This window comes from Vigna radiata, chromosome 5, assembly GCF_000741045.1.
Source record: "Vigna radiata var. radiata cultivar VC1973A chromosome 5, Vradiata_ver6, whole genome shotgun sequence".
Taxonomy (NCBI): domain Eukaryota; kingdom Viridiplantae; phylum Streptophyta; class Magnoliopsida; order Fabales; family Fabaceae; genus Vigna; species Vigna radiata.
In genome coordinates, this window is record NC_028355.1 from 12,646,810 (window position 1) to 12,673,961 (window position 27,152).

The 27,152-nt window shown below is 32.1% G+C and overlaps 3 protein-coding genes across 3 annotated transcripts; all 3 read right to left on the reverse strand.

Annotated features, from left to right (window-relative positions):
• Positions 1–4,376: 4,376 nt before the first annotated feature.
• On the reverse strand, positions 4,377–11,698 carry LOC106762599 (UDP-sugar pyrophosphorylase 1). Its single transcript, XM_014646599.2, has 17 exons — positions 11,651–11,698; positions 11,457–11,561; positions 11,255–11,371; positions 10,971–11,111; positions 10,590–10,680; positions 10,086–10,213; positions 9,651–9,722; positions 9,447–9,511; positions 9,087–9,147; positions 8,874–8,991; positions 7,884–8,008; positions 7,575–7,651; positions 6,686–6,791; positions 6,449–6,508; positions 6,091–6,171; positions 5,401–5,640; positions 4,377–4,799 (listed from the first exon to the last, which is right to left on the reverse strand). Exons 1-17 carry the CDS (start codon positions 11,696–11,698, stop codon positions 4,632–4,634), a joined length of 1,803 nt encoding a protein of 600 aa, XP_014502085.1. The 3' UTR covers positions 4,377–4,631.
• Positions 11,699–19,634: 7,936 nt separating this feature from the next.
• LOC106761029 (NAD(P)H-quinone oxidoreductase subunit M, chloroplastic) lies at positions 19,635–20,829 on the reverse strand. Its single transcript, XM_014644499.2, has 2 exons — positions 20,213–20,829; positions 19,635–20,064 (listed from the first exon to the last, which is right to left on the reverse strand). Exons 1-2 carry the CDS (start codon positions 20,663–20,665, stop codon positions 19,879–19,881), a joined length of 639 nt encoding a protein of 212 aa, XP_014499985.1. The 5' UTR covers positions 20,666–20,829; the 3' UTR covers positions 19,635–19,878.
• A 628-nt stretch (positions 20,830–21,457) lies between these two features.
• On the reverse strand, positions 21,458–25,354 carry LOC106759732 (probable receptor-like serine/threonine-protein kinase At5g57670). Its single transcript, XM_014643051.1, has 10 exons — positions 24,958–25,354; positions 24,767–24,864; positions 24,293–24,542; positions 23,512–24,213; positions 23,180–23,428; positions 22,922–23,085; positions 22,765–22,844; positions 22,522–22,669; positions 22,273–22,422; positions 21,458–22,009 (listed from the first exon to the last, which is right to left on the reverse strand). Exons 1-10 carry the CDS (start codon positions 25,127–25,129, stop codon positions 21,761–21,763), a joined length of 2,262 nt encoding a protein of 753 aa, XP_014498537.1. The 5' UTR covers positions 25,130–25,354; the 3' UTR covers positions 21,458–21,760.
• Positions 25,355–27,152: the final 1,798 nt, after the last annotated feature.

The following is a 27,152-nucleotide window of genomic DNA, read 5'->3' on the forward strand; positions in this document are numbered from 1 at the left end:
ACATCCAAGAGGAAAGCGTATCGTGAACGACCGGAGGACCCGAGCAGACGGTGGTGAAGAGTGCGGACCGACTTAGACCCCCAAGGCAGAAACATAACTGATATCAAAGCCCTTGCACTAATATCATCTATTAAAAGATGTTCAATTGTGATGAAAAAAAGCAAAGGTTGTAAAGAATTTGGTGAACAACAATAAAGTGATTAATCCCATGCTAGAGGATCTTCAATCAACAAAGATAAATTTGATCAGAAAAATCTTATAATTGACATGATTATTGGTATAATGAATTATATGGAATAACTTATAAAATACCTTATGTATTTATATTAGAGATATGATTCTAAAGTAAACGAAGAATAAAAATGTCTTTTAAAAAGTTTATACAAAGGTTTACAATGCTTAATTTTTTATTTCAACTAAAATTATATCACTCTATAAGTTATTATTTTTCTTAAAACTTTCTTTCTAAGTTTATTGTATGACTAGTAATTTGTTTCACCAACAAATTACACCATTGAGATGGAAATAATAGATTAGATATAATATTAATATGGGTAAGTTATTGTTCTTCGTATAATTAATTTTATTCTTTTTCTTCTATTATTTGATATTAGGAAGTCGGAGACTCTTATTGTATTAATCAACTAATAAAAGGAAATGCAATAGTAATATGAATAAATAGAAATCTTAGTTGTGTAGACATGAGTTTTAAAAGTTTTATCAACCTACTTTGAAGAAGTTTTTTCTGTCTTATACAACAAACTACCTCTAAATAGATAGTTTATGTTTAGTGCTTTAATTTGATTTAGATGTGATGAGTTATATGATTGTTGTGGATTAAATTTGATATTCCTTTGCATTGTAATTAAATGGGGTTATGATTTCAAAGATATATGAAAAAAATGATTATTTTATATGGTTAAATAAATCATGTGGGGTACTTTGGAATTGGTAAATATAAGTTATTTACCAATTGATGAATTGCTTTATTTTGTGATTTTTCCATAACTTTCGATTAAGTATTGAAATGGCTTTGAGCAATAAGCAACATTGCTTGCATCGAGAACTATTGCCCAAGTGTCTCAAGGTCACTTAAGGGATAATGTTCCTCACCCAAGCTATGAGTTAAGCAAGATGTATGTTTAATTGTTTTCTTTTTTCTCTTGAGATTTCTCAAGAGAGAATCAATGGGGAGTTTGAGTTTAAAGATTATTCCAGAACTTGGTGGTGTGTGCAACAAGAAACATTTCTTAAGAAACTGTGTGATGTTTGGTTGATGGGATAATTAGTGGTGGCTTGTGCAATGAGTTACATGACTCAAAAAATTGTGTGATGCTTAAGTGATGGAATAGTTAGTGTTGATTCTCTCTCATTTGGAATCCAGTCACTTAAGTAACGAATGTACACTCGAGCTAGAGAGATGTCATATTAATTATCTTTATTATAGTTTGTATTGCTTCAGCAATGTGAATAGGCTTAAGTAATATGAGTTGTCGGTTAATTGGTAATGTTACAAATTGAGAAATGATTATTTTTTTGTTTAAAGAAGACTAGTTGTTCAAGAGAGGTAGTCTTCTTCAAACAGTATATCTATGGTTGTTTTGACATGTAATTTTTATGGTACCTATACACACAAGTTGATAAAGACCAATTTTAGAATTAGCAATATATGGTGTTATGGTGATTAAGAAGACTCTAGGAAGATCTCCATTTGACATTAAGATAACCAAAGTTATCTAAATTTGAAAGTTCACTTCCAAGAACTTTAGAGAAGGAGAGGAATTCAATTAATAGAAGTTAAAAATAAGACATCAAAAACCAAAATGAAGAAAAGACGAAAGACTTAAAAGGGAATGCCACTTAAGGGGGGCAGTAAGGCTTACCAGCTCAAGATAAGTGGGGATGCCCCCATTTGAACTATAGCCTCAAAATAAGGATAAAGAAAATGACACTTACAAGAAAAGCACTCTCACAAACAATGGTTAAATATATGTGTATAAACTCCAAAAATATTCAATCCTTACAATAGTCTAAAAGAGTCTCTTATATACTTGATGATGAGAGTTCTCTTAGCAAAAAAACAAAGCCAAAGGGTGTACACACAAAAAGACAAATTAATGTTCTAGAAACTATGCTAAAAGGATTTGTCTTGAAAAGGGGAGAACTCTTGCTTACTCTTCAAGCCTCTCATGTGCGCGCTTGACCTTCTAGAAGACAAGGTCAACACCTTGTGTTCTCCCTTATACGTTAGGTGTGGTTGGTTGCAAGGGTGAGACACCCATCGACCCCATGTAGTGTTATTCTCCTCTAAGTTGACACTAACTTGACCTATAGAACAAATACACAAGGTTAAAGGTCAACAAGTCAACTTAGCTTACAAGAAAAGTCAACATAATGAAATAAAAAATAAAGACAAAGATGATGGTTTAAAGGTCTTCCTCCTAGTCATGCTTCTTAACTGTTCTTAGAAGATCCTTAAAATGTCATGGTAAGTCATGGACTCATAACAAATGCAAACACTTGAAATATGTATGTAATAACACAAGATGATATGATATACATGATATTGTATATTAATTGTATCTAAGATGATATCATGGTTAATTATGGTCGTAGCATGAAGAGTAGAGAAACCATTAGGGAAATGTAATATTTAAGTTTCACTGATCATCTAAATAAAATAAATTAAGATATTAGGTTATGAGAGACTCATATATTCTTACATAAGAATTTGCAGAGTAAGTGCAATAAGCCATTATGATATAACGTAATCAAGATTAGATTATTAATATTTGCTTGCGACAGTAAAACATACTTATATAAGTCTTTCAGAGAACATCAAGTATAACAACTTACCTTGATATCATATACAATTCAATTAAAGTCTCTTAGTGTAAAATTTTAAATTTTGTCTAATTTATTAGTTTTATCATGCTTTCAATATAAAAAATGTATATCACTATAAGTCGCTCGAAAATGTATGGTGATAATTTATTGATAAGTATGTCTGTTTATACACTTATATTTAAAATTATAAATATTTGAAAAATTAGTTTAATTTTGTTACATTTGTGAAACTTTTATATAGAAACATAAATAGATGATTTTGTATGTAAGAATAACCGAGTAATATTCTGATGCCGAAGTTTTATGTGTATTTGGGCTTGCAATATTTATTTAAATCATACGAGAAAAAATAAATATATATTTTTTTTAAAATCTATATGACTTCTATTACATAAATGGATATTTTTAAAGTAAAGTTAACAACAACAAAAATGAAACTATTCGTCATAGCTATTCTGACTCTAATTCGATAAGTTGTTGAAATTAAAATAAGAAGATAGAATGACAGGATTAGTTTGTAAATTTTTAAAAAATATAAATTGTGTAGTCATTACTATCTAGAGATTTTTTTAATAAAAAATAGAAGCTATTTTATATTTATTTAAAATATAAAAAAATAAAAGTAACAGCTCATGTGATAAGCTAATCAAAGAGCTTACAATTTTAATTGGATTCCAAATTATTTTTGGCGTTGATTATCTTTAAAAACTGAAACAAAACATTAAAGTAGTTTTTATAAATGTGTTGTTGAAAAAACCTGTAACAGACCAACCTATAATCTTTAGTTTACTTATTACAAAAGCTATTTCCCTCTTTAAAAATCTAAAATACCAAATACGAGTAAATAATAACAAATCCTCTAGAAAAAAATTATAAAATTAAAAATAATCCATTTTGATTATATTAGGGCTGTAGAAAGAAGGGAAAAACACTTGGATAAAATAGCAATATCTCCAATTGTATTAAAAGTTGTACCTTGAAAACATATAATCCAATGAAATGAAATACATAATATCAGAAGAAAAGTTGAAATATGATGGAAGAGAAAAACGTACAAGAAGAAAAGAGTAAGAAGATGCTTTTCGGGTATATCTCGATAAATGGCTGCGTGCTCAGACTGGCTTCCTATAGGGGGAAGTACCAGAGGCCTTATATTTCAAAAACAATAATGTATTTTGGAATTTAAGATATAGACGAGATCAAAATTAAATTGTTCATTAAATGTCCTTTGAAAATTTTGCCCTTGGATGAAACAAAATATGAAAAAAGAACCATATATTTAATTTTAATTTTATAAAAAATATTTATTATTTTTTGTTGTTTGAAAAAATTATTTAAATTTCTTATTAGAAATGCAATTTGTTTAAATATTATAATAAGTTTATAATTTTTTTATTTTAAAAAAAATTATAATTAAATGAATCACACTCATCAATTCGTGGTGAGTCAGACCAAGTTCGAATTTTTCTGACTCGTTAATAAACTTCTTGTTGGCACATTATTAGATTCACATCAACCAGTTTCATATGGACACATAATGAATCTGCATAAATTTCTATCACATCAATAAAAATGGACTCAGATTCTTTACAATTTGAACCAGGAATGTAAAATAGTTTCTCTAATCTAAGTTGGGACAAAACTTATGAAGAAAATAGTGCACCAAAGGCTAGGAGAAGGGAGATAAACTCTGTGAGACTTCCTATGCCACTGATTATGACACAAGAACCAAAGAGTGCAAGCACACGTTACAGTAGAAAAAAATAATAATGGATGTAGCATGTTCAAGCCTTCAAGTGAAATTTTCCTGGCTCAGAGTATTTCGTTTCCAGCTGCTCAGTTTTGTTAAATTTAAAACCCCTGATTCTCAATACCTCAGGCTCCGTCGTATCTTTGTAATCAACAGTTTCAAGGATCCAACCTTTGTTTTGAACTGAACCACTCACGTTTACCTAATTTATTTAAATAAGTTCAAGCATCAGTTTGAAATATTCAACATTCAGTAACATGTGCATCAGTGGTGGAGTATTATAATAAAACTAAGAATAGGAAACACTAGACCGTGTGCAATTTTTGGAGTAGGAAAATTTAAGTTGGGAATTTAGTGTTCAGGAGATTCATTTTTTTTAAGTCTTTCATTTAAATACCGATAACAGGACTATTCAGTTGGGTATTAATTAAGAAAAGCTAGATTCACCTAGTTTTATGGATTGAAACTAGGTGAATCTATATTATGCTGTTGAAAATTGAAACTAAATCTCCCTAGTTATCTAGTTAGTACACCCCATTTCTACATCTGTGTTATCAACTATGGCTGAAACTGTTTTTGACTATTCAACAAAAGTTATCCTCCAACCTGACACGGGCAACCATGAGTAAAAGCATATCTGGTTTGGAGAATTAGAAGTATGGTACATAATACTGAGGTGGATGAGGAGGTGTACACTCTAGTAATGTCTGTCATATATCAAATGGTAAAACTGGTTCTCTCAAGCTATTAATATGCAACTCGGGAAATAGAAAAATAAATATTGATGAATTGTCTTGCCATACCTCTGCATCATCCACAGCATCAATGATGAGAGCCCCATCTAACGACAGATTTTCAATAAAAATATTTTGACCCTTGATGGCCAGTGTAGACCTTTGAGAAACGGAGCAATTTCCACTGACTTTGCTCTTAATCCGAGAAAAAGTTAGACCCCATTTGGGTTTCCATGTTACGCGAGGCCAAACTTCAACCTCTTGGCCATTGAAGACCTGTACAACTGGCTCTGCTACTTGGACACCGGCCTGGCAGGAGAAAATGCAGTATTAGCTACTCAGTTATCTGAAGCAGGCTGTAGTTCTAACAATTGGCATCTCAGAGTTAGACAAAAGCACAAAATGAGGCAAGACCAGACCTTATAGATATATAGATGTAGGAATTTTACAATCAACCTGGAGATAAGTTAGACCCTTGGAGTTGGAATAAAATTCGAAGAAAAAATAACTGTATATAGCAGGCCCCATTATAGACATGTGAGAGCTTCATTGGCAACTAAACAATCTTATAAAACTCTCCTATTATCCATATAGAGTTCTAAAAGGAATGCAATTCTATCACAAATACCATAAAATTAACTAAAATAAGAAGCCAATATTTTCAAAACTAGTGCCTACCATAATTGTAATAAAATCTTAAAAAAATGAAGACATTACGAATAACAAGATAAACCAACGCGTCATGAAGAACTAGATTACCTTTTTGAGAATAATGCTATTTGCACGATAGATTGCCATTTCTCCAGAGGTTGCACTATGGTATGGATTTCCCTTCGGTACCTTCAGTAAAATTAACAAAATAAATAAGAAATATTTTTAAAACTTTAGTGAATTAAGATAACATTATTCAAATTCTCTACGATTGAGATAGCATTTCAAATCCAAATTTATTAATTGCAATCAAACTTATAGTTACACCTTTCCAGTCTAGTTCAATTAAGAATTGCATACACTTCAATAGGGAATCAAGGGCTAAAACCGCATTCTTCCCCTATGTCTCTTTTTATCAACTTTGTTTCTCCATGCCTAAATTAGTATATTAGAATTTATGTTGTACCTTAGCAGCATCCTCAGCATTATTCTTCACAGGTGCATAAGCAAGCCATGTTTCCATCACCTACACAATACATAGGACCAGTTAGATAGCACCAAGTATAACAGCCGAACATCCATTAACAAAGTAGCATGACGGGACTCCATCTGTAACCTAACAGGTTAAGTACAAGGATGACGTCAAGCTCGATAAGCAATGATTTCCTATGATTTATTCACTGTTCTCAAACAGATAACTTACCGTGAACCCAACCCTGGCAGATGGGGACAATGTTTTTGGATAGTCTTGCATCATACATTCAAGTCGAGTTGAGGACTTAAATGAAGTTTTGCTGGCATCTTTATATCTGCATGAAGAAAATATAGCATGATGATATAAGCATTGATAATATAGCCGTAAGAAGACATGTCCCATAAGTTCCTTAAAGTGTAACAGAGGTTCACAGAACTACAATACGACTAAAAATTGATGTTACTTATTTATAACCATGTCCACATCAATATCAATATACTAAATGAAATCTAGGAAGCTGATGAATTCAGCTTATAATGAACTACCAGAGAAGTAATAAAGATACACCCTGAGCACACTAGTCATCTGAATCAACTTCCTTATTAAAACGTATAGTGGGCAGAAAATTAAATCAAAGCATGCTTTTTGTAGACTAGTCACAAAGTTAACAATAGGAAACTGCTATTGACTGCCATAATACAAAATAATTTATATTCTAAAGATAATATTGATGTATCAGGAAAAAGAAAAGACACGAAAAAGACAGTAAAGTCTAATGCAATAAAAATATACAATGCAATCAAAGAAAATTGAAGCATCCTAGAGCAAAATTTTAGAACAAAAAGGTATATGTTTTGACACATGCACTTTGTCACATTACTTTCAAAATGAGAAAAATGATCCTCAAATTAAACTTATGAGTTGTGTACAACTGTTTAAAAATGGTCCTAAAATAAGCAGATACCTGATGCATGTACTTTTCCTTCCCTTTTATTTACAGTTGTGATAGAATTGAAGTGCACAACTAAATAAGTTTAGGTACATTTTAACCAGTTTGATTGTAACAGGACCGAAGCACCCAAATAAAAGTATAGTGAGTATGAGAAAGATGAATTACTTTGGGTTAACGAACTCCTGTATGGCACCTCCTGTTTTTGAGAGTTCTTCAATGTAAGGACCCAGCCCTAAAATCAACTGTTTGAATAAGATATTGTCACTATCGAATCATGGCGTAGTTCAGCTAAATAAGGACATAATCATAATGATACAGTTATAACCAAACCATGTTATCAAAGCCATGTGGTGTTTGAGAGCAATGCAGATAAGAATAATAATCATCTCAACAATAGATAATCAAAAAGGCAAATTCAAAGAGAGTAAGGGGTTGGGGTGCGAGGACAATGTTGAAGTACGAAAAAGAGGTTACTTGGTTAATATTTCCAGGAAACGGGGAGAAGCCAGTCTCACAATTTACATCGCCTTCAGGGTATCCACTTGCTCTGAGAAGAGGATCTAGCTGATTGTACTCCACATTTATCACCATAGACCTTCCTGATAATGCATTCAAATTAATCATCAATAAATGTAAAAATACAAATTCAGGAAAATTCATAAAAGTGGCACTAACATAATGAAGCCAAGAAAGAGATACATTACTTATATAATATTAATATATATTTGAATGAAACTGTAAAGCATAAAAAAGTATAAGAAATACTACTTTAAAAGTGTCGTTAAATTGTAAAAACATATGGCAAAATATTACTTTAGCTGCAGACAATTGTTCTGGATTTCAAACTTTGAACTCACTTCAAACAATTTTTCTCAAAGAAAATGATCCATCCCAGTAACCATTGAATTAAATTTGGTAGCATTTTCAATCCTTGTGAGAAAGAAAAATGAGTGGCACAGAGAAATGGAGAGAATAAGAGGGATGAAAAAACTTTTAACATTTAGTTTTCACAAATTTACAGTTCGACAATGTGAATTGCATCAGTTCAAATGAACACATGGAAGATCAGCACCAAACGTTTCAGCACTATGAATACCTATGTGTAATCAAAGCAGATACTAATACACATCAAATCATCATTTTTGTAATACAGTCGGTTAAAGACAAGACTGCCTAATAATGCACAGTACTTACAACTTTCTTATCAGTCACGAAAAAATGCAAGCGGTTTACATGACCAACCATACATCAACATTGTCTGCCATATTCCCGACCCCCATCAATCATGATAAATAATATGTTCATCAAATTTACAGTTTCAAATTACTTTACAGGTAAGAGAGCAGTTGCATCCCACTGAGACATGCACAAAAAGCAATCGTATTATTCTCATCCACATTAATAACATAAGTCCAGAATCAGCATTGTTTTCTTTGTCTGTGAGGGATGAAATTGTTAGCTTACCATCAGAGTGAGTGAGTCGGGTGATTCCACCAATAGCTTCTTTTGCTTTCCGAGGTACCGCAAGAGAGTTAACATGGTACTGTTTGGAAGCACTGACACCCAATGCCGCTGGAATTGCCTGTATCCTCAAATTATTAGGCAATGAATATTTAAAATATATTGATAAACAAACCAAGTGCGTCAGAATTGAACTCAAATTCCAAAATAACTCACCTTGAACAGAAGCCCATTTGTATCTTGGAAAAATAGAACCCATTTCAACCCAGCATCATACCTAACAGATGAGAGTCATTATACAAAATTATCAATATATTAGTTAATATTATAAGCATACACCACTTTGCGCTTATAATTTCTTGGATTTCCAGAATACAATCCCATTAATTTGCAGAATTGAAAATCAATATTTATAGTTTTACTTAATAGTTTCTTGGGTGTGTCCAAATATATTCAGAGTATTCTTTAAATTATTTAGAAACATGTATTGAAAAGATTTTCAAATGTACAACATAGAAAATATGAAATTGACACACAAGCTGATCCTAAAAGATAAACGAACTGTTTGAGTCATACCATACTTTCAGAATCCCGCTTGAATAAAGAAGTGAATGCACATCACCATGCCCATGAGGTTTTGTCTACACAAAGAAAAATGGTCATTAGATTGATCTTAGTTTCAAAATATGACTACGAGGTTAACAGAATGCACTTCATTCATTACTTTTTGCTAAATAAACTTCCCAGTCACAATCATACTGGTACCCAGCATATCACTACCTGAATTTTGTACTTGTTTTGTGGTTCCAGTGCAAGCCTGGCATCATTATCTTCTAAGCATGCAACTTTTTCCTGAATTACAAAAGTTAAGAATTAATTAAAAAAATATCAAAATAACACTTTGGTCCCCGCATCAAATATTATTTTTTCAATTTAGTTCCTAAATGAAAAAATCTATTTATTTAGTTCCAATATGAAAAAAACATTTACCAATTGATCCCTGAGTTTCTCAAAGTTACAATAATATTATAGATTTAGCCACTGTACTTGACACCACTTTTTTGTTTTTCATTTTGGTCCCAACAGGAAAACAATTGTTATACCCTTGTAACTTCGATACATGACAGGGATTAACTGTAAACAATTTTTATGTGAAGAACAAAATGTAGAGTTTATCCAGATAGAATTTTTGAAAGAGACATTCAAATAAGATACCTGCTTTAAAAGTGTTACTTGTGTGGGTTGCATACCAAAATAAGAATTTGATTCCAATAGCTCTAAAGTGCGTCCATGAGTGTCATCAGATGTCATAATAACAAGAGGAATCTTAGTTTGGGATTCACCTAAAAGTTGAAAAGCACAAACATTACTCCAAATGATTTTGAAATATGATACTTAACATTAATAACTAAAAGAGAGTGGACTACTATTTGTATGAGAGGCGGAAGAAAAATAAAGTCATTGGTAACTTACAACAAATTGGAATCGCAAAAAATGTCTTTTAAAAAAATGATCAGAAAATGTTTTCTAGGAGAAAGCTGTTTTCCAGTTGGAAATTTTCAAAAATCAAGTCATTCTCTAAAATTTTACGACCAAAAGTGATAGGGGCGTCTGAATTGTGTATAATTTAAATAATTTATGGATTGTCTGCATTAAATAGTTAATGCACAAGTCCATCAATATTTCTTTTTGCTTTACCACATAAGCTACTGATACTACCTTGTGAGCTGGCTTCTTGAAGAGCCAGTATAGATTCAATGTAATGCTGAATGAAACATGTCCCAGTAGTCGTTTCTGCAGGAAGAGCAACCTGCAAGAGGCAAAAGCTACGATTAAGATTTACGAATCAGGAATTAACCTATACAAAAAAAAAAAAAAAATTACTTTCTTTTTTATATAAACTCAGACTTTCTTAAATACATATATACATTTACCACATTACAATACTCTGTTTTGGGAGGAGGGTAAAGAAGATTACTCTATTATCGAAGCAAGATCAAATTCACTAGAATAACCGATCCTCTAACCAGTGTTTACATCCGCATTACACACAATAGCCTAGCAACAAAAACAAGGACGACACAAGGCGACAAGGCATACCTTAATCCCACTATATCCTAAACGCTCACCAAGACCACCAGCAACAAGAACAAATGCAGCTTTCCGAGCCTCACGCACACCTGTTTCCTCAAAGTTGATGTAATTCTCATCGCCAAAAGTCAAAGTCTCACCCGTTGGAACCTTCAAAAACACCACCAAACAGTGTCACGCATTTTCCCATGGTTAAACCGAGAATTCGAACGTTATTACGGAAGAAAATAGTACACTTCAAAGTGCAATGCTGAAAATAAAAGCAGATATAAACAGGGTTTGTTGAGACTTACGGAAGGAGTGAAACCATCGTAAGGGTTTTTGCCAGCCTTAGAATCGGCCAAGAGCCGTTTAGCGTTTTTGATGTATGATTCCAAACCGCCAGGGTAACTCGAATCGAGTAGAGTCAACTAATGAAAACGCACGTCGTTTAGAAAGAGAATGAAGGAAGGAAGTGGCAGATCTATTCAATTGAATTGAAGGAATAAACGAAACCTGATCGAAGAACGCTTTCTTGTGGTCGTCTTCGACGCCGGGAGGAGGCCAATCTCGAAACAGGTGGTCTTGGCCGTTCTCCAACAGCATCTTCACCAACTCTTGCTGGATGAGTAACCAAATCAAAATTCAGAAGCATTCGTTGAAAGATGAAAACGAAAAGTAAAAGAGAGAAAAGGAGATAGGAACTGAACCTGTTGAGTAGAGAGAATGTTGAGATTCTCGCCGAGGGAGGTAGCCATGGCTGGAGAAGAAGAAGAGAGTGGCAGGGGAAGGTGGTGGTGCGTGGAGACAGAAGAACACAACAAACATCAAAATAAATGCAAATTCTATTGTTTTATATTCTTAGGATTTTATTGTGTAACATTTATTTTATTTATTTATTTTATCATCATTTAATTTTATTTATTTTTTGGATTAGCTGGTGAACCGGCGGTGCCGGTGTGAGGACGTGGATCTGAGACTGAGATCCAACATCCTCAACTTCGGTTCGAACCGGAAAGCACGGGTCACGGTCAGTTAGTTAATGAGACCTCTCGTTTTTTCTCCTAATGTAGTTAAGATTATCCACTTTTATGAGTAACAGTTCAAAGATACCTTTAACAGTCATAGATTATTAAAATTTATGTAAAACACAAATCAGAAAAATATTTTTACGTTTTTATTATTTTAAATTTCAAAAGAGTATTCAAGACATTAACAAAGTGGTAAAATTTGTGATATGATTTTTTAATATTTTAGTATATCTTTTCTTCAACCGTGCTGTTATAATTTCATCAATATTTTACTTTATTAAAAAAAATATTTCTTTTAACTTGTAAAAAATAATTTTCGAATTTTAAGAATTGAAAATATAACTGTCATGCTCACAATTCTCTATTTTTCTATTGTTTTCAGTTTTAATTGTTCTAAGTAAATTTTTAACCTATATTTTTCTTCCCCACTTTAGACATAAAGCATTTTTTTGGTTTAAGACTTTAGCATAAAGCTATCCCTCTTTTTATTTATTTTTTTCTTTTACTTTTTTTATATATATTAAATAACCATCTTTCTTTAACAGAGTAAAAGCTTCTTCTTTTTTACACGTACTTGTGCAGCATATCAAAATTCCTGTTAGCGTAAAGCTTCTTTTTTATATCTGTAACTTTGACATCGATTATAGCCACTTTGCAGGGTGGTGTAAAATTTAAACTGAAATAAGTCAAAAAAAACAATAACTTTTTGTTGCAGAAGATAAAATTTCATATTATATTTTTATTTTTTAATAAAAAATTCTTATTAAGTATTATCATATATATTTAACATCTCAGAATAATACTCACATCCTATATCCATCTTAGATTCATATTAGATTTCAGAAATTGGTTTACTTCAGTTTAAATGAACTTTTAAGTTTATATAATTTACAATCTTATATATTAGAGAAGTAATTTAAGAAAGGTTTAATACCTATTTTGGTCCCTCCTTTGGGAGGGTTTGTTCAAAGTGATCTCTTCTTTTTTCAAAAGTTTACTTAAGTCCTACATTTTGCAAAAACTGTTCAAAGTGGTCCTTTTTGCTAACGGCGTTAACTTTCTTAACGGCACAGCTGCCAGGTGGCTAATATTTGTTGAGGTGTAACGTTTTGGTTGTGTTGGCATGTGTTTTAAAAAAAAATAATTAATTGTAACGTGGAATTTAATAAAATTAGGTTTAAATTAAAAATTGAATTTGGGGTTAATTGGGGGTAATTAATTAAAAATCCCATTAAGAACCTTAATTGTTTCTGGAAATCTAAAATGGAAAAACATCCCCAATCTGAATCCTAAGAACCCTAGAACCAGAAATCTGGGGAAGAAATTCCACTGACGAGATTCTTTCTCCATTTTTTCGTCTCGCTTGCGACGTTGTTTTTTTAGCTGATTTCGGACTTCGGCTGAGGGTTTTTTAGCGTGGGGGGAGGGGATAGGGTTTTGGTTTTTGTTTTTCGGGAATGGTCAAAGGGGAGTCGCACTGTGTTCACTTCAATTATTGATTGGTTCTTTTGTTTTTTGTTTTTTGTTGTTTGGTTCGATTTCGTGGTTAATGGTTTGGATGGTGGTTTTCGTGACCTGATTTGCCGCTTTTGATGGAGTTGGTTGAGAGAATGGATCCTTCTTCGTGGAAATAGAAAATGGTTGTGGACAATGGATTTGATTCCGTTTTTGTGAATTGATTTTTGTTGTGGTGGACTGTTGTTTTGTCTGCGTTCATCTATTCACTGATTGCTTTTGTGCAAGGTGATCTTTGTCGCAGATTGGTTGATCTTGTTGCTTTGCAATTAGTTCATCTTGCTGTCGGAAATAAGTTGGCTTATTCTTTGATTGGGTTTATGTTGTTGTGTGATCCTTGTACTTGACCTGATCTTGTTGAGGGTTTTCTTCCCCAATCTAGAGTTTCTGGTTCTAGTTTCACTTTAGGGTTCTTAGGATTCAGATTGGGGATTTTTCTCCATTTTAGATTTCCAGAAACAATTAAGGTTCTTAATGGGATTTTTAATTAATTACCCCCAAATTCAATTTTTAATTTAAACCTAATTTTATTAAATTCCATGTCACAATTAATTATTTTTTTTAAAACACACAACAGTGCCAGCACAGCCAAAACGTTACACCTCAGCAAATATTAGCCACCTGGCAGCTGTGCCGTTAAGAAAGTTAACGCCGTTAGCAAAAATGACCACTTTGAACAATTTTTGCAAAAGGTATGACTTAAGTGAACTTTTGAAAAAAATGAGGGACCACTTTGAACACACCCTCCTAAAGGAGGAATCAAAATAGGTATTAAACATTTAAGAAAATACTGAAATTAGTAAATTTGAAAAAATAAATTGTTGAAGTGACTACTAAGAATAAAATTTCTAGATGGATATGATTATGTAAATATTTTAATTTTATTTTATATAGGTTATAATTTTAGTTGTTTAAGAAATTTGAAACTTATACCTTTGTTAAAAAAATATTCTTAATTATATTTTTACATTGTACTTTCTACTATCAATTTTATATTATACATCTTAAATTGTTCTCAACTAAGTTTAAATGAAATAAAAATAAGATACACGTAAAGAAATATCTTACTTTATTATATAAATTAGTATGATAATAAATTCATCCTTTATGTAGAAAGAATAAAAGAAACGTTGATAAATATTTTAATGGTAAGATGGCATAAAATATATAGAAAAAGTTGAAAACTAGGGTTAAAGACATGCACTTTAATAGCACTTACAATTATTAAGGAAAGCAACCACTTAAAACTATATACATATAAATAAAATATAAAATTAATTGCAATGTCAGTTATTAATTTTGTAATTAATAATTATTATCAAATTTATTTTTTTAATTTAATGCTTTCTCATAATTCTCTTACCATATAAGGTGAAAAGAGAAACAAAATGTATGATTTATAATATGAATGGCTGTTTATTCTTTTTATGGTTGCATTTAAATATTTTTGTTTTTCTCATTAAAACTAAAAGTTGTTACCAAATCCACTTATTATAATGTTCCCAGAAATATAAGTATTTGATTTTAATATTTAATTTCAAAATATACTATATAATATATCCAAATAAAAATTAGGTAGTTTTCTAAAAACGAGTAAATAAGAACTAAACACATCAAATCAAATTTTATATATATAAAAATATAAAATGACATTAAGTGCATTTCTTTCTTCCTGCACCTTCATTCATTGTTTTCTTCTTCCTCTACTAACCTCATCTCCTCTTCTCATTTTTTTTCCTTCTTTCTAAAAGAAATTATTTGAGTTATATAAATTAAAATGTATTTTTTATTTTATATGAATGTACAATTTCTAATAAATTTTTGCATTTTAAATGATGCATTCTAAAACATTAGAATTTTTTAGTGTATACAAGTGTAAAAAGAAATTATGGAAATACAAGAAAACTTTGTTCTCCTTATTTAGATTTATTCATGAGTGAACTAATAAAGTCTGAATTAAAAACCTCATAATTAAATTAGGTGATGGTCCGGTCATAATAGATTTATCTATTTTAATTAACTTTTAAATATTTTTCATAATAATATAAGTTTTTAAAATATTTTAAGATATAAATTTATTTTATATATTTTACATTAGTTACAAATTTGTTCTAATTTTTTTCTATTTACAATATAAGAGAAAGATTAAGATCTTATTCAATTTGTTTAATAGGATCAATATAATTTGAGTTCAATTTAATTAAATATTGTTTAATAACGGTTTAATTTTGGTAAATTCTGTTATTATGAACTTGGTCAAACATTGATATATGTGGATATGACTCAATTTGATCTGATGTCAATCTAACTTAACTCAATTTAATGTGGGTTTGACTTGGTTTAGTTTGACTTAATACAACTAAAGATAGGTTTAACTCAACTCAGTTTAAGGTGGATTGAATCAATTTAGTCTAATATGGATCGTGCTAGGAAAATCTCATGTTACACACACTCAGATATATTCCTAAATATTCATTGATAATTAAAAGACTTTAAATAGTCGTGACACTTATAATATTACAGGAATAAAAACTGAAATCCTAACAAATCAAATCAGATTTTTTCTTTTTCTATCCTAATAAAATAAAAACTAAAACTACAAATTAACATATCCTCTGCCACTCTTCAATTTAAAATAAAAACAAAAGAAAAATTACATAAATACCTTTTTTTTAATTTAAGTTTATTCCAACAAAACTCCCACATAAACTTAAACACGTGATCTTTCACAAAAATTGAATTATCTTTTTCAATTATCTGACTCATGCTTAAAATATTGCTCTTCAGTTCCGGAACATAGTAAACATCCCTAATCTCTCTAACTCGTCCACTCTTCTACATATGTTGGATTGTTCCACGCCCTTTCACGGCCACCTTGAAGTCATCTCCGAAAGACACAAATTTGGTCTCCACCTTTGAGTTTATCACAAAAAAGTTCTCGTTTCCACACATATGATTGCTTGCCCTAGTATTTAGATACCATACCGAGTTGGTAGAAATCTCATTAGCCTTCATCTCTTATTCATCTTCTTCTGGTTCAAGAACGCAAGATGATGTTTCTTCCTTTTCAAGAGTCGTCTTCTTCACCTCCCTATATGCTAAATCTCTTCATCTTTTTGTTTGAGTTCCTTATCCATGTTTTCCTTCTCCACATTTATCGCACCATTTACTTAGATCACTTCATCCATCATTGGGACAGAGCTCTCCATGTCCACTACATCCGAGCTCTTTGCTAGCAACAGTTCTTCTGCATCTTGAGATTAGTCTCCCCATTTGTCTCAGTCTTGCAATACTTTGCAATATGGCCCGCCTTACCACAATCGTAGCACTTTTTTTTATCTACACTCGTTTGCATAGTGGCCATACTTGCCACACTTAAAACACTCAACTCCTTTCCCTTGTTCTCGGTTATGTCAATTCTACTGATCGGTTTGCTCTTCACTATCATTCTCAAAATTACCTAGGTCATGTCCACCTCGTCCTCGGCCTCCTCGTCCTCTGTCGCCAGGACCTCGGCTTTTATAAAACTTGATCATCGGGGGTTCAACCTGATCATCCCAACTCATTCTCCTTTATTTGTGGGCTTTTAATGACCCAACAAGTTCATCCATTGTGAGAACTGACAAATCCTTCGAGTATTCGAACTTGTCTAACACGGTTGTCACTTATATATGCAACCTCCGATATTTCTTAGACTTCCTTTGTTAATTTAGCATTCACTATTTTTTTAATCCCGACTCATCCACTGCATTGTATACCTATCTCTTGCACGTGTTTTCTTCAATGTTGCCATCTATGTCACTGTCTGATATTCGTCCTCACCATACCTGTCTTCCACCATATACCAAACGTCTTGGGATCTCAATAACGTCTTCATCTGTATGCCCCACTTATCATAATTGGTTTTTCTCGTCAATTGTAGCACAATTATACCGTTGACAACCTTTGACATCTCTATAAAAAAATTAAGCACTCACTTTTTTTTCTCACGGTGCTTGACTCTCTCCTCCCTCGCTACTCAGAGTATAAAGCTCTGATACCATTGTTAAGAAAATCTCATGTTACACACACTCATATATTTTCCTAAAATTGAGTCTACTATTCATTGATAATTAAAGGGCTTTAAATAGCCATGACACTCACAATATTAAGGGAATAAAAACTAAAATCCTGACAAATCAAATTAAATTTTTCCTTTTTTTATCCTAATAAAATAAAAACTAAAACTGCAAATCAACATATCCTCTCCCACTCTTCAATTTAAAATAAAAACAAAGAAAAATTACATGAACACCTTTTTCTTAATTTAAGTTTATTCCAATAGATCCAACTAGACTCAACCTCACATTAATTTGACTTGACTTGGTCCGACATCTTGACTCTACTTGATTAACATGGACATAACTATACTTATCCAATGAACTTAACTCGATAAAACTTAATTTAACACAGTTTAAGATGAATTCAACTAGACTCAGTCCGAGGTGGACTGACTCAACTCAATTTAAAATGAACTCAATTTGATTTAATTTAAATTAGGTATGACTTGATTTAAATTGACTAAACTCGAATAATGATAAACCTGACCTAATTCGAATAAAGATGAACTTGACATAACTCGAAAAGATAAATCCAACTTAATTTGAATAGACATAATCTAACTCTTACGAGTTTGATTGAGAGTTATTTGAATAAATTATTATAATAGGTTATAAAATGGTTTTCCTATAAAATGCTTAAAAAGAATATCATGCAACTTAAGAAAGTATGAAGAAAATTGTGAGATTTGTAGTTAAATTGTTAATTTGAATAGTTTTTTTTTTTAAAATAAATGTTTTCGTTTACCATAATAACTAAAGTTCCTAATGGTTGTAATTAAAAATAGATTTGAATTAGTAGTTTTAATTCTATGGTTCTAATTATATTTTTATTTTTCAGTGACCAAGTTTTGAACAACTCTATTACACTTGATGAAATAGATATATTTTATGAAAAGTAATTTATTTAAATAGTACTTAAAGCATTTTTTATGACTATTTGAAAATTTTCTTTTAAAAAAGAGGTACATCGAATAAATGGATTGTAGTAAAAGCAAAAGTTAGTTAGGTTAAGAATTTCTTAGGGGCGGTGGGTTCGTGTAGCTTGAATTCAATTTAAGCAATTCAAAGTTGAAAATCTGTAAACCTTCTGTTCAAAGTACACTTTGTTTATTTAGAAAGCATGATTCTTAGTATTATTTTTTATGCGTAGGAAACAAAGTAATTAAATAGAAAAGAAAAACGTAGTATAATCCATCACTTCATACAATAATCTATAGAAGTGTTCTGGGAAAATTCCATTGTATACACTGATAATGTAATGTGATCCACACAATTAATATTACTCTTGAATCTATTTTTGGTGATTTTTATTAAACTTTGGTAACTTTTAAATAGGTGCAAATCAAGTCTTGGATCAAGTACAAATAATAAAAACTGACAATAAAATATGAATTTACCTAAAAATAAAATCCGCTTATTATATCATAAAATAATGTTCTATCTAATAAACATAAAATCATAATTACTCATTCCTCTTTTATCTAGGTCAAATCAAACCAAATATTACTATACCCCAATCTAATAAAATAATAAATCTCTAAAATTTAAGTTTATCCCATATGTAATATAATAAATAATATGATGAAAATATATATATATATATATATATATATATATATATATATATATATATANTCATTCCTCTTTTATCTAGGTCAAATCAAACCAAATATTACTATACCCCAATCTAATAAAATAATAAATCTCTAAAATTTAAGTTTATCCCATATAAAATAAAATTGTATATAAAATTAAATTAATTAAATATATATATATATATATATATATATATATATATATATATATATATAATTTAAAATATGTTTTTATTATTTTCAAGTTTAAGATAAATTCGTTTTTCTAATTTTAAATTGAAGATTAACATATTTGTTCCGAGCTCAAATGAACTAAGATTAATCACGATCTTTCAAGGCAACGTCAATTTTAATCACCATCTTTCAAGGTATTGAAGCAAAATTAGTACTTGAAAGTTGCTTTTAAATGCAATTGAAGATGGTTATACCATCCTCTGTGATGAAACTTATCGGTCTGTAGAAACAAATAAAATTTTAAGATAACATGGATGTGTAGCAGGGGTGGGTGATTATACCAGTTTAGTAACATAAGCGATGAACAAAAGCTATATTACAGACACTAAGAATACTCTGTATCTGTCTGTAACTATATTTTGGTCTGCATCTAATGTTGGATTAGGGTTTCTTTTTTATAATCTACAAAACAATCACGTGCAAACCATCCATGCTTACTAAATTTTCTTGCTGTATTCACAAATCACTTCTCCATTGAAACTTCAGGTTTGATATCATTGTCGAACATGATCCGTGGCTTGCCCATGCTGAAATTCAGAACCCTTGCATTCATGTTATACTTTATTAGACCATCGTATAACATCTTTCTTATGTAGTGCTCTATGTCCGAACCAATCAGACGAAGGGTGTAATCGTTCAATGGAGCACCCTGTTTTGGATAATCACACCTTAGTATTTCAACACACACAACAACCTAAAATCTCACATCCTCTTTCCTTCCATATTTTCTTAATTACTGTGACACCAACCTAAGACAAACAAATCGAAAATAAATTAATTGTGTTTAAGGAAAGTACCTCGTAGTGATCAACAAGTTCCTGGAAGTAAGAATAGACCATGTTGCAGGTGTCAGGGTTCCACAGAAACTCATCAGTAGGATCAAGAATAAGGGTGAGCTTATCCATCTGGGTTTGATCAAACTCAAAAGTTACAGGGTCGATATAGGCTGCGAAGATCCTGACATGGCGTGTGGTGCAGCTCAACCACTGCCCTCCGTATTCCCTTATCATGTTTTTGCTCTTCACATTCACCTGAGGTTCCACTGGCCTTGGTATCGTTCCTTTTGGCTTCGGTTTCTCACTTTGTACTTGTTCCTGCTCTTTCTCCTTCACGTCCTCTGCTTCCTGAACATCGCTCTGTTGTTGGGCTGAGACCAAAACTGTTCTCCGGTTTCTGACTTCTCTTCTTCCTCCACTCCAACCCAACATGGACAATTTGGTGGAAACCATGTAGGAGCAACTAGCGGCCATGGTTCAAGGTTGTCTTGTGCGTTGCTAAGGTTTAATTTCGTGGTGATTGCCTTTATATCAGTTTCCCAGTAGCTTTGGACCTTCTGCTATGGATAAGATTTCTCCTACATAACTCAAGGAGGGAACTTTTTGTGGTCTGCGAATGGATATGGCACTTCCAATTTTACCCATGCACAATCTTTCTTGTATAAATACTTTTAAGTCATGATCTGAAACAAAGATACAGAAAAGATTATGATTTTTTATTTTTAAATTCTTTCACCAATTTCACTACAAAATATTAAATTTATTAATCTACGATAGTATTATCTCTGCTATGTTAATAAAAATTCATCATTTATGACACAATTTCTAAACAAGGAAAATTCAACTCTTAAATATGATATCTATTTTTTTTATTTAAAATAAAAATATGAGCAGAAATATCGTTTTGATCTTTTAAACCTTGGTCAAGTTTGTTAGTGATATTTTTAATTTAAAAGGAAGTAATTTGAAAGTAATCCAGGATTTATCCTTAATTTGTGGTAGTTTTACTCTTCAACAAGAATCGAAAGAGGACAATTTCTAAAATGAAAGATAAAAATTTGATTTAAAATTAAAGTCAGCATAAATTTAAGGGAAAAAAATATACTTAAAACTTCAAATTTTCAATGACTAGAGAAATCAGTATTTAAAAAGTATGCATTTTGTAAATGTTTCTTCACTTTCACATTGGATCCTAGAATTCGTGATTGACTAACAAAGCATGAAATACTAACACGGTTTAGTTTATAAATTTAGGGAGGAAGTTGGTGTAGCCTTATTTGGATTTGATGCAGAGCCATGATCCTTACGCTCTAAAATACAACTTGTTCATCTCTTTTAGCAATATATATTACAAAACTTGATCAAATTGAGATCGTGGAAAAAACCAGAGAAATCATTTGAAATATAGAGTGACAAGGTGGAACTGGCCTAGTTTCCTCGTTATTAAGTATAGGAGGAGGGCACACCCAAACAACCTCTCATCCTAAATCCATTCAAAACCCAAACAAGACTTAATCTCCAAAAAATAAAAATGATAGAGCTTCTTCTAGCATTTTGCTAGTGATTTGCTCAGTCAAAGCTTGATTCACGGCTGCAACGGCCTCTCAAGTAGTCCTCCAATGTCAAACCCTGCTCAACACTGCACATGGAGAGTGACTCTTCCACCACATCACGCAGTGCAAGATCTATATGTGACTGCAGATTATCACTAGGTGGACACGCTTCATCATCAACCGTTTCTGTTGCATCCAAACCATTCTTAACTTCTAACCTTGCCCACTTCATTGTTTCAATGTCACCTTGAAGGAGCTTTAAGATCTGTGGTCCAATATAATCAATGCATCACATTTTCAACTAAGGACTAATTCTCTGAATATTTCTACTGTAATCAAACAAGAAGATAAAGTTGTGGCGTGCACTATCAAGATATGTACCACAGGATTTAGGATAAGCAAAACGCAAACATTCAGGTCATTGTCCAGGAAATTACACTCCATATGCAACGAATGAGTCTATTAGTATTATATATGATATGACATAGATTCCACAATATGCAGTAAAGTCAAAAGTGGACCACTTACAAGCTTCATTTGAGGCCTAGCCCTTGGAGCACGTTTGATACACAGTGTGGCTGCCAACACCATCTTTTCCATCTCCTCATGATCATACTTATCACCCAAACTTGGATCTAACAATTGTAACACCTTTCCACTATTTAGAATTGGACTTGCCTGCGAAAGTGCGTTTCTGTTATATTTTTTCACAACACATATTATTAGGAAATAGAAGTATTTGAGGTGATGCCAGAGCATAGGCCTACAGAAACATACCCACATGACAAGACTCTCTTGGCCTTTAGGATAATCACGGTTTATGGGCCTTCTCCCCGAAAGAAGTTCAAGGAGCACCACCCCAAATGCATAAACATCAATCTTATCATTTACTTTGCCGTACATGAAGTATTCGGGAGCCAAGTAACTGCATGATAAGTACAATACATAAAAATAATTTAGGACCATTTCAAATGTATTTTCTCTCTCTAGCATGGTTATGCAGGGATTAAATGTACAAACCCAAAGGTTCCAGCAACATCTGTGCAGGTTATGTGTGATGACGAGGTTGATGCCCATTTTGCCAGTCCAAAATCAGAGAGCTGAAGAAAATCAAGCAGATCATGAGGCTCTATAATACAGATTATGTTGAACTAAAAAGTGATCAAAAGATAAATACCTGGGGTTCAAAATCCTCGGATAATAATACATTTGATGACTTTACATCCCGATGGATCACGGGTTGATCATCTTTAGAATGCAGATAATCTAAAGCCTCAGCAATACCCACAGCTACCTTATATCTCTCCGACCAACCAAACGCAAGTGAATTTTTCTTATTACCTATTTTGGCATGGAATAGAAGGAAGTCAATAACACGCCACATACAAAAACAAAAGGGGTTATATATATACATAGAAAATGTATATTTGCGTACCATGAAGATTCTCTTCAAGACTTCCCCTTGATAAGAGATCATAAACCAGAAGAAATTTGCCATTCTCAAAGCAGAATCCCAGGAGGGAAATTATGTTTTTGTGATGCAAAGTAGTGATGATTTCGATTTCCAGAATAAATTCCTTCAATACATCTTCAGAAGGCTTTAGAATCTTGACAGCAAGTTCCTTGCCATCAGAAAGGCAGCCTCTAAAAACCTGACTGCTTCCTCCTTTCCCAATAAAGTTTTCTGAAATCACATTAGTGACCACATTAAAGAAAAACCACCCAGTTTGTTACATTGAACTAAGTCAAACTAACTAGGATACAAACCCGGTAAGAAATTTGATGTGGCAGATACAAGATCTTGGTACCCAAACAATCTACAAGTTGAGGAGTACTTCTCGTGAAGGCTCTCCAATTCTTTAGGAATGTTTCTTGAATTGCTTTCTGGCGAAGAAGCTGTTCCGATTTCAGAATCTAATGGAACAAGAGCACCACTTTCCCTATCTAAAGCGGCAGGTTGATCCAGACTTTGATCACAACTTTCAGGTTTTTCATCACGAACTGAAGCATATGAAATATTTCTAGAAGGTAACCTCATTGCCCACTGGACCACGGAAATCTTGGGGTGCATCAATGATCTATCAGTAGATTGTGTGTCCGATATAATTCTACGGTGTAGTAGTGGCCAACCAGGTTTCAATTCCGTTTCTGCAGCAACAGTGGGTTGCACTTGCACTGGTACTATAGCCAAGGAATTCTCTTTACCATCATCACCAGAAAACCCTTCTGCAGATTGGTGGCAAGAAGGGTCTGGCAATGCCAAGGTTGTGCCACAAATTGAACAGTTCGGTTTTCTAACAGTTTCTGCAGAATCTAGGAAAACCTTGGCTAAACTGTGATCTGAACTTTGGCCAGGTTTCTTCTCATCAGCATCCGTCCCTGAATTGTCATCACTTAGAACTTTTGTATTCTTACTGAGTGTCCAATGAATCGAACCGATCAAACCATTTCTGTGCTGACGATCAATTCCTGCAAAACAAACTCAAGCCTGAGAATTCTACCATGTCCGTGAGAATGCCCACAATCAAAACTAAGAACAATCTGACACCTTGTAAGTCAGCAACACTCGGTGGCGAGCTGTCACGCTTGAACACAACTTTCCCATTGTTAACAGCGAGAATACAGCAATCCTTGGACAACTTTTTAGCACAGTATTTAGCTACAAAGGTAGATGACCGGATTCTATGCAGACCATGAGTTGTTCCGACCACAACATGAGTTGCAGAATAACCATTTGCTTCTCGAACCAAAATTTTCTTCACCGATGAACCACGGCATATTTTGAGTTTGAGGTCGACCTGACAAAAAACAAAAACCATAAAATTCAGAATGTTTTGCTCAGGGACTTCAAAGAAGAGGCACTTCCACAAACTTCAAAATTGCGCTTTTGTTTCCACTGGGAAGTTTCATTTTTTATGTCCCGCATTTCCTACCCAATTTGAAGACAACAAATGAATTTGCATATTCTGTTTATAGAAATTGAAAAGGGTCCACACAGAGAACGAAGATTGAGAAATTGAACCTGTTTCAAGTTGCAGAATCCTTCATAAACAGCAAGAACAGAGTCAAACGCCTTGACAAGTGAAAGCAGCGAAGATTTCCCGTCTCCATTCACAGCTTCTACGCAACCCCATTTCACGAGTCAATATTCACGTTACAAAAACAAAAACCCAAAGCAAAAAAAGAAAAAAAGAACTGATATTCCCCAAGTACCCTGGTTCCCAAGAACATGCAGAGCAACCACGGTGTCACCAGGGTGAGCCACTTTGACCAAAGCCCACGTGAGCAATTCCTTGCTGGGGGAATCCATCTTCACCCCCACCACCACCTTGCGGCCACCGGAGCCTCCATGGGAGGGTTCTCCGGTAGGAGCCGTTTGAGGCATTTTTGAGGTTGATCACGATCAGCGTGACGCCGTTTTGTTGGTGGCGAGTGTTGTCTCAGACAGAGACTGTGGGTGAGTAATAGTACTAGGAATTAAGTGAGCTTGTGGTTCCTCTGTTGTGCTCTGTTCTGTTATATGATTTTGGTTTGGTTTGGAACTACTAAGGTTTGTTCGGCTTAACTGTCGTTGGTTCAGTTCGCTTTTGAAGCTCCCACGCCAAACTCTGAAGCTTCTAACTTCTGTTAAAACTATTATTATTTATTTATATTTATACTTATATTTATCTAGGTGACTTTCTAAACAAGATGCTACTAACCAAGTTTAAAGCCCTTCGGTTTTGACCACTGACTGGACCCAATTTTCTTCTTTAACCTAAAATTTACTTCTTCTTTTTTTAACAATAAATATTCTTATCTACTCTTATAAATTGATGTATTTTAAAAAAAAAAAGTATCTTATCTTATCAAAATACAGGAAAATATTTTAAAATGTTAACATTGAATAAAATATGTAACATACTTGTTCTAAAGTCCCTATCATTTAATATGTCTGCACATCAATTGAACGGTTTTTAATTATTTTTTAATACTTATTGTTTTCTTTTAACCTCTTAAATACTTTACCATATCACTTTCAATAATTCTAACTTGAATTTCAATATTGTCCAAGAAAAGCTAGCAGCAATAAAAACATATCATATTATAACATACATCATTTATCATCAATATAAAATATAGTTTGTATTAAAATATTTATCAATTATCATTAATGCTTTATAATATAAATTGTATATTAATAAATACTTATTTATTGTGAATTTACTTAATTATTTAAAAATACTAAAAGAATTGTTAGGCGAAAATAGTGAAACATTATTTTAGATATTCAGATTATAGGTCAATTAGTTTAGTTGAAATCGAATCTCTCTTAAATTAGAATTAGGTTTTTAAAAGTTTTGAAATGAATGAAGGATTTTCTGAAATGAAATATGGATAAGAAATGTAGGAAAATTATTATTATTATTATTATAATAATAATAAAATAGAATATTCCGTGTATGAATAAGAAATTAGAAATTGCTGGTGTTTTATTTGGTGAAGGAATAGGAATGAGTTTTGTTACGTCATTCTCATTTGAATAACATCACGCTTTAATGTGCTTCGTTTTCAATCATTGTGTTAACATCCATATACGAATTTTTCACGCTATAAGTTGCTTCAGAACCTTTTATTCAGTGTCTTTTTAAGTTTTTATTTAGTCATTTTTCACGTTCTCATATTTCATTATTCAACAACCATTCACACTGTTTTATCTTCCTTCACTACATCAAATTTCATTGCAGCTATCACAAACGTTAAAACCATGTCCAAATATCTATAATTTTTTTTTCTTTTCTAAAAAATATTCAAACTGAGTTAAAATTAACATTATAATATCAATATTTTTCAGAAGATCAAAATTTCATTCCCATATGTTTATGTTTCTGCTGGATTGGGATCAGAATGATTCATGTGCAACACTCCTGTATGGACGAACGTATGATCCTCTCTCTGTTTTAGGTGATTGATTGGTACGAGGAAGGTGATCTGCAGAAAATACTTTGAACCTCACGTCAGATTTTTCTTTGAAGATATAATATAATTCAATTATAGAAAAAAAAAAGTATCTTTTACCTCGAAATTAAACCTTTATCTATAAAGTTTAAAAGAATTTGACCAATTAATTTATCTCTTGTCATTAATGTCAACTTTAATCACTAATCAATAATAATTACCGTATTGATTATGTTTTAACTCTGTTCAACTGCTATCGTGACCGATCCACTACGAAGTCTTTTTCTGTACCTCAGTCATTCGGTCCATTCAACCAACACACAATCATATCCAATTGGTCGGATCATAGCATAGTAACATTGTATTTTTAATTTAATATAATTTTAATTATTATTAAAAATGAAGAATTTTAAATACATTTTCTTTTAGTTATGTTAAAAACATTACTTTCAAGAGACGTGTACTGGTTG

What these genes read in the sequence shown, in the direction of transcription:
- LOC106759732 (XM_014643051.1), bottom strand. Translation starts at nt 25,129, where the DNA reads ATGCCTCAAACGGCTCCTACCGGAGAACCCTCCCATGGAGGCTCCGGT. An exon ending in GCATGTTCTTGGGAACCAGG is followed by an intron (nt 24,865 to 24,957) that starts GTACTTGGGGAA and finishes GGGGTTGCGTAG; the next exon opens with AAGCTGTGAATGGAGACGGG. An exon ending in TCTTGAAGAGAATCTTCATG is followed by an intron (nt 23,086 to 23,179) that starts GTACGCAAATAT and finishes ATGCCAAAATAG; the next exon opens with GTAATAAGAAAAATTCACTT.
- LOC106762599 (XM_014646599.2), bottom strand. Translation starts at nt 11,698, where the DNA reads ATGGCTACCTCCCTCGGCGAGAATCTCAACATTCTCTCTACTCAACAG. An exon ending in TTCCTGGAAATATTAACCAA is followed by an intron (nt 7,652 to 7,883) that starts GTAACCTCTTTT and finishes TTATTCAAACAG; the next exon opens with TTGATTTTAGGGCTGGGTCC. An exon ending in ATGCTGTGGATGATGCAGAG is followed by an intron (nt 4,800 to 5,400) that starts GTATGGCAAGAC and finishes TAAATAAATTAG; the next exon opens with GTAAACGTGAGTGGTTCAGT.
- LOC106761029 (XM_014644499.2), bottom strand. Translation starts at nt 20,665, where the DNA reads ATGGCCGCTAGTTGCTCCTACATGGTTTCCACCAAATTGTCCATGTTG. An exon ending in AACTTGTTGATCACTACGAG is followed by an intron (nt 20,065 to 20,212) that starts GTACTTTCCTTA and finishes TATCCAAAACAG; the next exon opens with GGTGCTCCATTGAACGATTA.